The 13954-nt window shown below is 37.8% G+C and overlaps 1 protein-coding gene across 1 annotated transcript in view; it reads right to left on the minus strand.

The window, feature by feature from the left end:
• Positions 1-8694: 8694 nt before the first annotated feature.
• Positions 8695-13954, minus strand: part of vps35 (VPS35 retromer complex component) — a 57792-nt gene continuing 52532 nt past the window's right edge. The window contains exons 16-17 of the mRNA XM_060838101.1: positions 13462-13605; positions 8695-11865 (exon numbers count right to left, since the gene is read on the minus strand). Coding sequence (XP_060694084.1) covers positions 11686-11865; positions 13462-13605 — 324 coding nt within the window. The 3' untranslated portion in view covers positions 8695-11685. The remainder of the gene's footprint in view (positions 11866-13461; positions 13606-13954) is intronic.

Below are 13954 nucleotides of genomic sequence, written 5' to 3' on the forward strand. Positions count from 1 at the left end.
GTCTAGGGATGTGTAGACTTGGGGCATTAGCCATGAGAAATGTAGGATTACAGGGACAGCATAGCAGAGCGGATCTGGGTGACTGCTGTTAGAAGGGATAGTGTGGACTCAATGGACCAAATGGCCTGCTTACACACTGTAGGGATTCTATAATTCTATCGAGCTGTCTTGTTAACAAAGACAAACAACTCTTCTGTTTCAATTTTCCACACATCCATTATTAATTATTGAAACAGATCCTAGAAAGTTTATTCATTTGATGTAAATATTACTGGTTAGGCCACTATTTATTGTCTGTCCCTATTTGCCCACATAGGCAGCAAAGAGTCAATTGTGGGTCTGGTAAGGGCATAAATTTCTTTCCTTAAAACAATATTAACAAACCAGATGTTTTCTTACCCTAATTGAAATGGTTACATGATTATCGTTTGGCTAACATTTTTATTCCAGATTTATTTTTATTATTCAAATCAAATTTTGGCATCTGCCATTGTGGGATTTGATCCCAAGTCCCCAAATCATTAGCTGAGAGTCCTAGATTGCCAGTGCAATCCACATGCCACTGCACCTCCCATACATTGGACAAAATGAACCACATGGGCTATGGTGAGAAATATGGCAGAATAATATGAAATGTCCAGTGAGAATTGTGTTGACATTGGCAACAACTCACTGCTTCTTTTATGTTGAGTCATATTCATTCAGCACAGAAACACGCTCGTTGGTCTAACACGCTTATGCCAACCAGATATCCCAAATTGATCTAGGCCCATGTTGCCAGCATTTGATCCATATCATTCTAAATCCCTCCTATTCATGTACCCATCCAATTGCCTTTTAAATGTTTTTTTTAAATCTCACAATACTAGGCTATGATCCAACAGGCTTATTTGAAAGAATAAGCTTTCTGAGTAAATGTAATTGTACCAGCCTCCACCACTTCCTATGGCAGCCATTCCATACACGCACCACCTTCTGCATGAAAAGGTATCTCTCAGGTCCTTTTTAAATCTTTACCCTCTCATCTTGGACTTCCCTATTCTGGAAAAAAGACCTTGGCTATTCACCCTACTTATGTCCCTCATGTTTTTATAAATATCTATAAAGTCAACCCTCAGCCTCTGACCCTCCAGGGAAAAAGCCCCATCCCACTGAGCTTCTCCCTGTAGCTCAAACTCTCCAATCCCAGCAACATCCTCGCAAATCTTTTCGGCTTGTTAAAGACCTTATTAACTGCACATTTTGCCTCATCAATATGGAGCTTCCTACTACCACTCACCACAAACTGAGAACCAGAATGCTGAGAGTTCGTGACCTAGTCAGAGTAGGTAGCTGGCGTTTTCAGCTCGCCAACAGGGGAAGATTCAGCCAGAGAGTTCCAAACAGACCAAATTCCAGTAAACGCTAACCAGGGAGAATTGAATAGGGCCCCGGTTCTATTTTGTTGTGGTTTTCAAAGCCATTTCCATGATTGAGAGACAGTTAGGTTGCAAGATGAACAAAGACAGTATAAACAAAGGAGAGTTGGTGGCAACATACTACCTCAACCAACCTTAGCCTATGCTATATGCTGACAGAGTACCATGAGGTTCCAACAATGGCAACCAGGGAAATATTACAATCTAGTGTGATATTTCACTGCAGTTCTGAGGGAAAATATTATTATTGGAAGTGTTGTGTTTTGGATGAGACGTTAAACCAAGGAATTATTTTCCAATCAGATGGACAAAGCAAATCATATTGAAATATTTGAAGTTCCTGGGTAATATTCATCCCTCAACCAACATCACAGAAAAAAAAAACTACCTGATCATGCTTCCCAGTGCTCAGAGATCTTGCAGAGTGCACACTGGCTGCTGTTTCTCTACATGTTATGGACTCAGCCAGACCACTCAAAACATTCTTAAGCAGGTAGTCCAGACCATAACTTGGCAATTTGTTTCGGTAAGTATACAGTGAAAATTATCCAAAGTAAGTTAGCTAGGTTGACTACCAGGTTTTAAAACATATAAAAAATTATTCACAAAATTATGAAATGAAACACACAGAATAAAGAACACCTACGGAATTCATTCCATCCAGACTAGACTTAATTATGCTGTTCCGAATATGCACAACATTCCCAATGATTAGGAGCCGGAGTGGTTTACAACCCCTCTGATTAAAATCAAGGATACAGTATCCTTGAGAAAAGGAACAGCTTTTAGCAAAAAAGGACCAGCTTTGTGACAAACACTACAGTAAGTACTTTTCAATAACATTTATTTGGCTACAAAGCAATTTGAAGATTGAGCAAAGCTTTGTATAAATAAAAGGTAATTCTTTTCTTTTCCAATTAAGAGTCAACTGCAGGAAGACTATGTTCAGTAAATGATGAGGACTTTCTGTTCAACTACAGCATTTGAACTATTCATTTGAGTGGATTATTTTCCAGAACACACCAGACAGAGGTCCAGCTTTTCAAAATCAATGTTAATTAAAATGACTCTACAATAAAAACATGGAACAATAAAAAGGTCATCAGATAATAATGACTGTTTCCCTCTTTAATCTATATAAACTGTACTTTCAAGGACCATTATAACTACGCTTTGATGAATTTTCTGAGAAATTAATTTTGAGGAAGGCAACAGAAATCAAATAAAACTGTAACGCATTTATCTAGCTCCATGTCTCCATGATTCAAATCTCATGAATAAAAGGAAGCTAATTAATTAAGCTGGTGTTGATGTAATTCACTTTCAGAATATTTAATACAACTATTCATTTTTGTTGAATTAATGAATATTCATTGATTTATTCAGTTTAATTACAAAAAGGTACTTTTGGGTGTTGCGCTGAAGTGAACTCTTGTCATGGACATGTGTTGTTTGGTTGACTGACGTATAGAATTGCATGAATATTTATAATTTAGATGTTTGTAGAAAATAGTAAAGTTTAATCTTTCAGTTTTATTTGGGCTTTATTATCTGACTAAACTTTTTATTGTCACACTTTCATAAAAAATGTTCAACAAGAAAGTGACTTGCCAGCACAGACTTGAAGAGAAGTAAAATGATGCTATTAATGGAACCCAGCTTTCAGGAGGGCGGGGGCAGCACGGTGACTCAGTGGTTAGCACTGCTGCCTCACTGCGCCAGGGACCTGGTTTGGATTCCAGTCTCGAGTGACTGTGTGAAGTTTGTACGTTCTCCTAGTATCTGCGCAGGTTTCCACCAGCTGTTCCGGTTTCCTCCCACAATCCAAAAGTGTGCAGATTAGATGAATTAGGTATGCTAAATTGCCCATAGTGTTCAGAGACTCATAGGTCAGACAAATTAGTCATGGCTAAATGTAGAGTAAAAGTGGAATGGATCTCGATGGAATACTCTTTGGAGGGTCGGTGTGGACTTGTTGGGCCAAAAGGACCTGTTTCCACTCTGTAGGGATTCTATGTTCAAACAACAAAGTCAATGATACTGTAGTGTGACACTATTAAAGTATATTACTTCCTGTGAATAAATACAAAAAACTCCCAACCAGCTAAATGGCTGAGAGATGTTAGGGGAAATGACATGATCAACTATCAAAGGCTACAAACACAGGTCAAGGATGAAGAGGAATAATTTACCTTTGTTAAAATCATATCAAAGTCACAGATTTTTTTTGATGCTACAGCAGGTTAAAAAGTCATAATTGTCCAAGCAGACCTTGGAGCTGCTCCATCAGAAGCACACAACTGGTGATGGTTTAATCTAGAGGTCACCATGCTTGGTCATTCCTGGTAACCTCAGCAGTGCAGGAATTGAGCCCACGTGTTGGCATGACTCTACATTGCAAACCAGCCATGCAGCCAACTGAGTTAACCAACACTTGTGGTAGGAGAGGATGGTTGATAGGTGCTATGGTGATATTCTCAGAATAAACTCTCAATCTCAGAATAAAGGGGTGCCAATTTGAGACTGAGATAAGTCAGAATTTTAATTTAGGATTGACAGTCTCCAGAACTCAACTGCAGAGTCTTTGTATATACTGAAAGCTAAGTTAGATAGATTCTTGATCAGTAGGGGACCCAGAGCTTTGGGGAAAGGACAGAAACATGGACATGAGGAATGTTGTATCAGCCATTATCCTATTCAATGGCCCTTTTTTTTTAAAAAAAAATCAAAGAATTCCTACAGTGTGGAAACAAACCATTCTGCTCAACAAGTGGGCGGCACGGTGGCACAGTGGTTAGCACTGCTGCCTCACAGCGCCTGAGACCCGGGTTCAATTCCCGACTCAGGCGACCGACTGTGTGGAGTTTGCACGTTCTCCCCGTGTCTGCGTGGGTTTCCTCCGGGTGCTCCGGTTTCCTCCCACAGTCCAAAGATGTGCGGGTCAGGTGAATTGGCCATGCTAAATTGCCCGTAGTGTTAGGTAAGGGATAAATGTAGGGGTATGGGTGGGTTGCGCTTCGGCGGGTCGGTGTGGACTTGTTGGGCCGAAGGGCCTGTTTCCACACTGTAAGTCTAATCTAATCAAAGTCCACACCAACCCTCTGAAGAGCATCTCAGATCCACCCCCATCCCAAACATCCTATATTTCCCGTGGCTAACACCTCTAATTTAACATCCCTGGACACTATGGAGCAATTTAGCATAGCCAATCCAGCTAATCTTTGGACTGTGGGAAGAAACCAGAGGAAATCTACAAAGACAATAGGGAGAATGTGCAAACTCTACACAGACAGATGCCCAAGGGTGAAATTGAACCCAGGTCCCTGATGCTGAGGCAACAGTGCTTAATCACTGATCCACCCAAATGATCTTACGAGTTTCAGCAATGGAACACTGAGAAAGTGGGGCAAGAAGTTAGGAGGAAACGTGTTCAAAGACTTGAGGAAAGAGAAATTGGGAATGGTTAGTTTTTAAGGCTAGAGGGATCAAGAATTTAAAGAGAAATGAGCAGAATGAGAGGACTGAACTATTAATATCATCTAACTCTCAGGAAATGAATTTGGATGCCCAAATATTTCATGGGAACAGGATTCACAGACCACTCAGCTATGATAACATTAATATCTTCATTGGCAATCCCTAATAGACAAGGATAGCTCCCTTCCACTCTCAAGGTAAGTCATTAAGGGGCAGTTTGCAGACTGATGCAACTTCCACAGATTCTACCTAACTCCTGGTAAGAGGTGGTAGTGGGAAGGGGTGTGTGGAGTTTGTGTGGCAGCGCACTCTTTCAATGGTTTTCACCTGGCTTCTGCTTTTTCCAGAAGGCAAGTCTGGAGGTGCTCAAAGTCCTTCCAGATGCTCCTCCTACACTTTAGAGTCTTGGGCCCATGATTCCCAGGCATTGGTAGGAATGCCACACTTCACCAGTGATGCCTTGAGGGTATGACTAAAGCATTTCCTCTGTCCATCTGGGACTTGCCTGTTTCAGAGCCAGGATAGCACCTGTCTGGGGAGTCTCCTGTCAGACATGTAAATGATGTGCCCAGCCCATCACAGCTGATCAAAGAGGAATAGTGCTTTGATGCTGGGGATGTTGGCCTGGTCAAGATCACTTGTTGGTGCATGTCTCCTCAGTGGATTTGCAGGACTTTGCACAGACTGTGTTGGTGGCACTGCTCCAGCACCTTAAGGGGTCTGTAGACAGTCCACGACTCCCAAGTCACACAGGAAAGTGGGAACTCCACAGCTGTAATGGTAATTGTTAGTTGGATGAGAAGAGCAGTTAAGATAAATTACTTTGGGAGAAGCCATGAGCTAGCATGAATTCCAGGATAATTTGCAAGTGATGAGTGTTCTTTTCTTCCCCAGACCTGAATGTGTTTTATGTAGTCCAGTCAGATCTGGTGACAAATGGATAATCCAGTTGTTCACTATACCTACAAGCCAATAATTTTGAACAAATACGCGGGTCAAACTGGAGGAACAGCGAGGGTTAGAGATTTAAACTTGCAACAATGCATTGAAGATGAAATGACAGTGTGACTGGGTAGACTGGTAGGTGCAGAAATGCTGTAACGAACAGAGGGGATAAGGCTAGACAATTGGGAATTTGAGTAGAGTACAAAGTGAATTGGGCAGAGTTTTTACAGGTTAGGTACAGAATTTTAAAAAAGGCATACGAGGACAACATGGGATTAGCTGGATAACAAGGAAGCAATGAGTAATGGCCGGAGATGTGTGCCAGCGAGGCCAGATGAGATGGTTAGATTAAACAGGTAGCCATGAGTGTACTTTGGCAGTTTACATAGCACAACAATAAATTCATCCATAATACAGAACTATTTTATGCAGAGACAGGAAATAGTTCAATGAGAAAATTGACTTGGTGACAAAGAACAAGGATCATAAAGGGCAAGGTTAGAAGGGTAGAACAAGCAGAGATGTTCAAACATACGAAAAACTGCCAAAGAGCACAGACAAAAGATGAGACTGAGTAATGAGGCAAACCACTATGATATATGTCTGTTCAAGACAACAGCTAGATAAGGCAGTTTCATTCATTCATCTTCCCAACAGAGGGCAAAGTGAAGCAGTACGGTGGCTCAGTGGTTAGTATTGTTGCCTCACAATGATAGAGATGCAGGTTTGATTCCATCCTTGGGTGACCAGGGGGAGACAGGGGGAGACAGCCCATATCTGCATGCTTTGGTTTTCTCCTCCAGTCCAAAAAGGTGGTGAGATGGATTGGTTACATTAAATTGTCCTGTGGTGTCGAGTGATGTGCAGTCTAGGTAGATTAGCCATAGGAAATGAGGTGGGGGGGAGGAAAAAGAGTGGAGGTAAAGGGTGCTGGTTCTAGGTAGGATGCTCATTGTAGGATCAGTGCAGAGTCAAATGGACTTGAGTGGTTTCTTTCTGCATTCTAGGGATTCTAAAATGATGTTAAATACATCTTGTGTATCCTTACTGTGATTATTTGCAAAAGAGTTCAAAAATACACAAGAATGGGCCTGCAGAAATGCAGAATCTGAGGGGCTGTACTGTCAGGATCCTAAATGTCCATTGTTCACTACTCCAGCTATAGGTTTCCCCTCTCTCTCGTGGCAGAATCAGAAATTTGAATAACACCAAACAGGTAGGAGAAGGATCCTGTTTTTGGAAGAGTGTTTTTGTAACAGTTCTACTATAGTGAGACAGCTGTTTTGAGGGGATAGGAAATGGCTACTTCTGCTACAGGTGCAACCCCAGTCCCAGATCTGGGAATTCACACTTCGGGCTTGTTTATACAACATCAGGTTGTCAGAAGTCAAGCATGCCCAGTTAGTTATTGTTATTAATGTTACTTGCATGTAAGTTTTGATTTATAGTTAGTTTCCCTGTGTGCAATTTTTAAAAACTTAGTTGATTGCAAGCTTCATTTGAGAGTTTGTGTCCAATCACTACTCCAATTGATGAATGTTTAAAACGGTCACATTTTTCATAAATGTTTATGTTGCAGGACACGGACGTTCTCTAAGAAATAAATACAGTGATTAAAAATTATTAAGTTGAATTTTTGTATTATGTTGTACACAACAGTCACCTTGGTTATTGGCCTAATTTGCAATAGAGGTTCAATAGCAAGCTAAAAGAAAGACTTTATATAAAGTCTGAAGTAATCTTTGTCACCCAAATCTTGGAGGAATAAAGAGTAACTGCTACATCTAATTTTGCAACATGCAATAAAAATGCCCTAGCTTTTCCCCCTGCAGAAGACATTTACAGTGATGGCTCTGTCGAGGCTTCTCAATTATTTTGAAAATTGACATACTGGCTTATGCCCATTTTCTTATGGCAATTTGAGCATTATTTAGGAAATTGGGTGCAAAATTAAAATTCAAAGTCACAACATAAGAGAATCCAAATAACCTATATCAACACAAATACAGAAAGTATTGTCATCAAGGGATGCAGTCACATTTCAGTTTGAGAAAATAAGAAGAAAGTTCTAAACACCAATGAGAGAAATTCTTAAGAGGCAATATTGAAAATTTTAATCCCTAGTTGCAAGGCACTTAGTCAAAACTATTATAACCTGTTTCTAAACTATGGAAGAAAGAGCCTCAAATACTATGGCACTTCAATTAACTTGGAACAGCTACACTTCGTGGGCTGAAATACTAATTGTTCAAATATAAACACAGATTAAATTTGCTTCAAAATAATAAAACCCTTCCAAGATGTGATGATCTACCACTCGAGGAAATAAAGAGCACCCGAAATGGGCTGACAGGAGCATGAATGATAATCAAATGTCAGCACCAGTTCTGTCCATCACACTTCATACCAATGCCTGCAGCCATCTTTCTAATATGTCTTTCATTCATGTTTAGTCTTAATCTCAGCTTTATATTTCCCTTACAGGTTTCGTGTTGAGTTGATAAAGTATACTGATTGACCATATAATATACATAATCTGTCTACCATATTGCTATAATATTAATTGTCACTGACTTCAGACATTATCCCAAGTGTTATCCAACCACTGTTAGACAGCGCATTGTAAAATATTCAGCATGCATTCCTTCAAATTTTTTTCAACTTCCACTTCCCAGCACCTTATGGTATTGACTATACACCAGCCTCACGCACCTTTCCTGCATTCCAATTTCACAAGTTTCCTCTTGCCCTATGCCATCAAGTGGGGCTTTTTTGGAAACATTTCCATTAGCAAAATTTCACATTAATAATGAACAGTACTGTACACTTTTCAAAACAATGAATACTGCCAGTGCTTGGTCAAGCATTTTAATAGGTTTCTTGTTGAATACATTGACCATAATACTCCAGTTAATTTACAAAGGAATTATAAAGCTTACAAGTATGTTACAGTGATTTCAAAAAGTATATTTCATTTCTCAAATGGGGAAATGAATACATGCTCGGTTGCAAGGATACATGTATACAAATACATCATAAACCTCTGAATACAGCAAACACCACCCTTTTACCAACTTAGCAGCTCAAGATTTTACATGAAGTACGTGATGTGCTAGTTTTAGAATAAAGTCTTTACAACTACTATAGAATTTAACAATACCACTACACCTACAGCATAATGAGTAAGCTTTCTAGAGAAGCAATATCAATATCTAAAATAATGCAACAGTCTTCACAAATTAAGGAAAATGACAAACTTAAAACAATTAGGGCATTAATTCACTGAAAGCAATGTATGTTGGGTAATTCTCATCCTGCTAATCAAGACTTCCCTTAAAATGAGCGAGAAGTCTCTCACCTAGCTCACCTGCTTAACTGATGTCAAATAGAGTGCAGATCCCAAAGTGTGCCATTTTGAGACATAGTCAGACAATTAGAAACCTTTAAACAAAAAGTTGTTCTTCAGGTCAAACTTATGAATCCTTTGATTTGAGAATTTAGCTTCCAAGTTTTACAAATGGTTCTCAATGAACAACTTGAGTGGACTGTGAAAAACAACTTCAAAAGACAGACAGACACAAAATGCTAATCAATACATGTTGCAGGTCGACAATATAGAAACCGGTTAATTTGTCACTTGTCCGAGAAAGGTTGACAATATAGTGGGGTATATTTTCTTTCGTAATTTCAAGCTACAAAATTCACTCCATAGTATGCCATTTGGTATTTTGTCAAAATAATTACAACGCAAAACCCTTTTATCTTTTAGGTGGCAAACAGGGATTAGAACAGCCAGCAACAAATTGCTGGGTTATGAGCTGTCACACAAGATGTGCGATTAAACAGATTTACAGGAATTGACACATTATATGCAAAATGGCTGCAATAAGAAGTCACCAAACAGAACATCACATCTACTAGTATAATGCATAACTTGGAAGACAACCTTTATAATTAGGTCAATCAGTACAAAGGCTGGACTTGTTACAAACAGATTACCACCTCCAACCAATTCTTCAGAATGAGTAAGTATAAGATTCATATAGCTCTCAGCTAATGTAAAGTTTGATAGCATTATTTTCTTCCTGGTGTTCAAGAAACATATGGAAACTATTTTCATTCAGCTGTGTACATTATTTAAAAAGTTAGTCAAAACAGCAGCTATGTTGTCAATATTATACCACATTGACATTTTTATTTTACACATTAATACTTGCAATTGCATTAATGAAAAAGGATGTACTTTATGGTATTTCCCTTCCCTATTTTTGCAACTCTTCTAAAGCTGGTTACTAGTTAGAGGTTATGGTAAATGAGTCTAGTCATCTTCCAGTAACCCAAAAGTGTGCAATGATGGTGTACAAGCATCCATGGTGAATATTTGTTATCTGACCATAGAAGCATTAGCCATTCAGGTTGCTTGCACTCAAGTCAAAAAAATCCACTTCCAGCAGAGATAATGGAAGTTACTTAAATCAAGACATTGCCTTATTTTTATTTCCCTAATACAGAAAGCCTCTTAACAGCAGAATTTTGACTATTGTTCATGTAGGGAAATAACTGAACAAACTATGAATATTCTTGGTCTGTATAGCTAAATTACATACTGGAAAGAATCTGAACTCTGGGATTTTGTGCATGACAAGATAAACCAAACTTGAAAACTGGCAAATAGAAAGTTCAGTGTGAACTTGCATGTTCTTAAGTTTTAATACTACTATAAAAATTAACTTGGTTTCTTGGACGACAAAAAGCAGCGAAAGGTTCACCAAATTCTGTTTTAGATATCATACATATTGTGTCCAGTAAAAAGTAGAGGCTAATTACTTGCACTGTTCTTCATTAACTCAGTAAGGCAAACTTCAGTTGGTTTTGCAAAATAAAGGTACTAAAAGACTAGTTCTAATTAATTTAATTCCAGCGTCAGAATTTTGACCTGAGCTCCAGTACACTAATGTCAACTGGCTAATTTGTTCCACATATTACAAACACATTGGATAACATTTCTAATTTACACAGTTTTTTTTTCCCATTCTAGTTTAGTGTGGTACAGTTATAGATCTCTGGAATCCTAAGAGAAAATTTTTCTTTTAAACATTAGGAACAATTAAGAGAGCAATTAATATAGAAAGTTTGCTTCTAACATACTAATTACAAATTCTGAAACTGTTAATCTTTGCGTAAATTGTGCATGTGTTATTTGTAGCTTTATAATTAACTAGAATTTGTCAATTATAAAGTCAAAGAGTTATAATCGTTAGAGTATATGGAGGCAATTGGACCTGTTAACCTACTCCTATATGATCTAATCTGTATACTTACTCCCCTTAAACAATTAATGTTCTATCCAACAGGATATTTTATAACTTCCAGCTTCAGGAGAAAAGATTTCATGTGCAGATATTCAGCTGAAATAAACTACTATCTTTTAAATTAACTGACTCACAAATAAAACGTGGTGAACTGCAACAGAGGTTTGCTGAAACAACTAACATTTAGACATTCAGATGTAGGAATTTTACAATTAAACTGCAGGACAATTTAGTTTAAAACAGATTAGTGTGGTTACCTTTCTGCTCAAATTGAAATATGTAAGTAAGGTAAATCCAAATCATGCTGCAATAGATAAAAACAAACAAACAAACTGGCTGAAATCAAAGGAATGGCTTCCTTGAAAGTAGATAGTCAATAGGTAGAATATTCTATGAATGATACATTTCAATGCATTCCTATTGTCTTGGCATGTCTAAAAGGCACGTTCTATAACCATCCACTACAGAAAAGGAGGTGTAATAGTGATTTTAATTTTGTTTTCTGGAATCTTTATAACTTGTGTGGTGCTCAGCTACAAGACAAGACCTTCATAAATTGGTCCATCAGCTTCAGGTGATTCTCTCCTCAGACGCAGATGCTCCAGTGTGTTGTGAAAGTGTTTGTTAATTTGCTCAGTTTCTTCACTGGATTCCAAGTTTGGGAGATCTTCCCTTATTTTTTGAATAAGCTGATTTAAAACTTGAATAGTCACCTGCATAAAGAAGTTTAAGGGAAAGTTTGCAATATTAACATTAACTTTGAAAGTTTATCCCCTTTAATACTGCACACTTAATATGTCTAAACAGAATATTCCACTGAGGTAATAACCACATTCAGAAAGGAACATCATGCATACAGTTTGATATTATCACTAAGACAACAAGTAAATAAGTGGGAAAAAAGCAGGGTTTGCAGAGAGAAAAAAATACACTGTAAAAGAAACTATTGTCAGGGATGCTTCGACTATGGTTTCATAGTTCATAACAAGGCAGCCCAACTAAATTGGAGAGAACTGAAGGAGCAAGTTTGTCTGCATTATCAGTTGTACAGAGGTCAAAAACAGTTTAAAAAAAGAATGCAATGTCATTCTGGATTTGAGGTGTTTTAATGTTTAGGTGGGACAGAAATCTGGTCATCAGGTACAAACTGCACTACTCATGTGAAATCCACAAGATCTTCTCAAACTCAGTCAGATCTTTATCTTTGATCACCTTTTTCAATCTTCATGGTATTCATTTTCAAAATGCTCATTAAATACATTTTTTAAAATGCTAAAAATGCCACATATACACAACTTATTTCATGCTGTCAAATCTCAAAAGGGTTGAGACCGGAGAACTAGTACAAATAGGTTAACAAGAGTGACTGAAGATTGCTCTTTCATTGCATCACCCCTTTTCAATGCAGTATCTAATTAACACAGATCTCCCATGTGTAGCGGCGTTGAAACACCTTACTCAGGCATCCATCGATCAAGTGGGAATCAAGAAACATGACTATCCAGAAACAGTGCAAACATTGAAGTGGTGGTCATAATCACTGCTAAAACTGATCTTGTTGATTTATCAAGTGAGTCAACTGGATAGTGATCCCAAAGAGCAACCTTGACTATTTTCCCCAGAAAAATGAAGTAGCTGAAACCAATTGTTAACCAAGCACCCATCACCTCCATACTGTCCTAACTAGAAAAAAACATGCAACAGATTTGTCTGCATGTCAAAAAAAAAGTTGTGTTGCTGTGTAGAACCATTTGAACTGAAAGAGCTCTATGACTGGACAAAAAAAAAAAACCACCTTTTGCTCCTCAAATCTCTTGGAGAGATTTACACCCACTCATTTTATTTTCACAGCTCATGATTCTTGCCCACCTATTTTCTTCAATGTATCAACACACTAAGAAATATAATGCCTGGTAATTAAACCCATTCACTATTTTTAGATAAATATTTATGCTGCAAACATTACTGCTTGTTCTGCCTTCTCCATTAGAACTATTCAGATCGGAAGATAAATTCTTTTCAGTTAATGATTCCTACTTAAAACACGAGTGCGTAATTTCTATTCACATGAGAGAGAACTTTCTAGCGAGTGGAGTCCAAAATATGTAATGCTCCCTCTCATTAGGATAGCATCTTTCAGTTCAGCACAGACCTTTAAAAGCAGTACTCACTTAGTTTGCTTGATTTATTATAAGCGGATAAGTTATTCATTTTTAATAAGCCTATACATGCAAGCACATTTTACTAAAAATCTGCTAAAAGGACAACTGCCAAAGTAAATAATTCAATAATCACTAATTCAAGCGTACCGCCTCATTTTCTTTTTCGTAAAAGTAAATGTATCGATTAAGGATTTCAGTGAAGAGCTGTACTTGTAGCGATGGATCCATGCACTGATTGGCTATTTTCAAAGCCTTCTTAAGGCATTCCATCACTCGCTTGCCGTCATGAATCTTTGAGGAAAAAAGCAAACATTGAATTGTTTAATGTGTTCAAATTAAGCAACCAAAAACATAAAAGTAACAATTCATGATCACAGTACCAGCAATGGTCTCCCTCCGATTATCCCAAAAACAACATACATGCAACATTTTCAAATAAATATTCTAATTACAAGAACAATTTCCTATTATTTCTAAGACAGAGGTTTTATGAAGTTACACTTGTTAAGCCTACATCAATCTCTCAATTTAATCACTGAATCAGTACACAAATTAAAAATTTCTCAAATGCAACTCTAGTTTTAAGCACTATGATATTACACCAATTACATTTTTGAAAATATCAAAGTGATTAACAATA

This window comes from Hemiscyllium ocellatum, chromosome 17 (genome assembly GCF_020745735.1).
Source record: "Hemiscyllium ocellatum isolate sHemOce1 chromosome 17, sHemOce1.pat.X.cur, whole genome shotgun sequence".
Lineage (NCBI taxonomy): Eukaryota > Metazoa > Chordata > Chondrichthyes > Orectolobiformes > Hemiscylliidae > Hemiscyllium > Hemiscyllium ocellatum.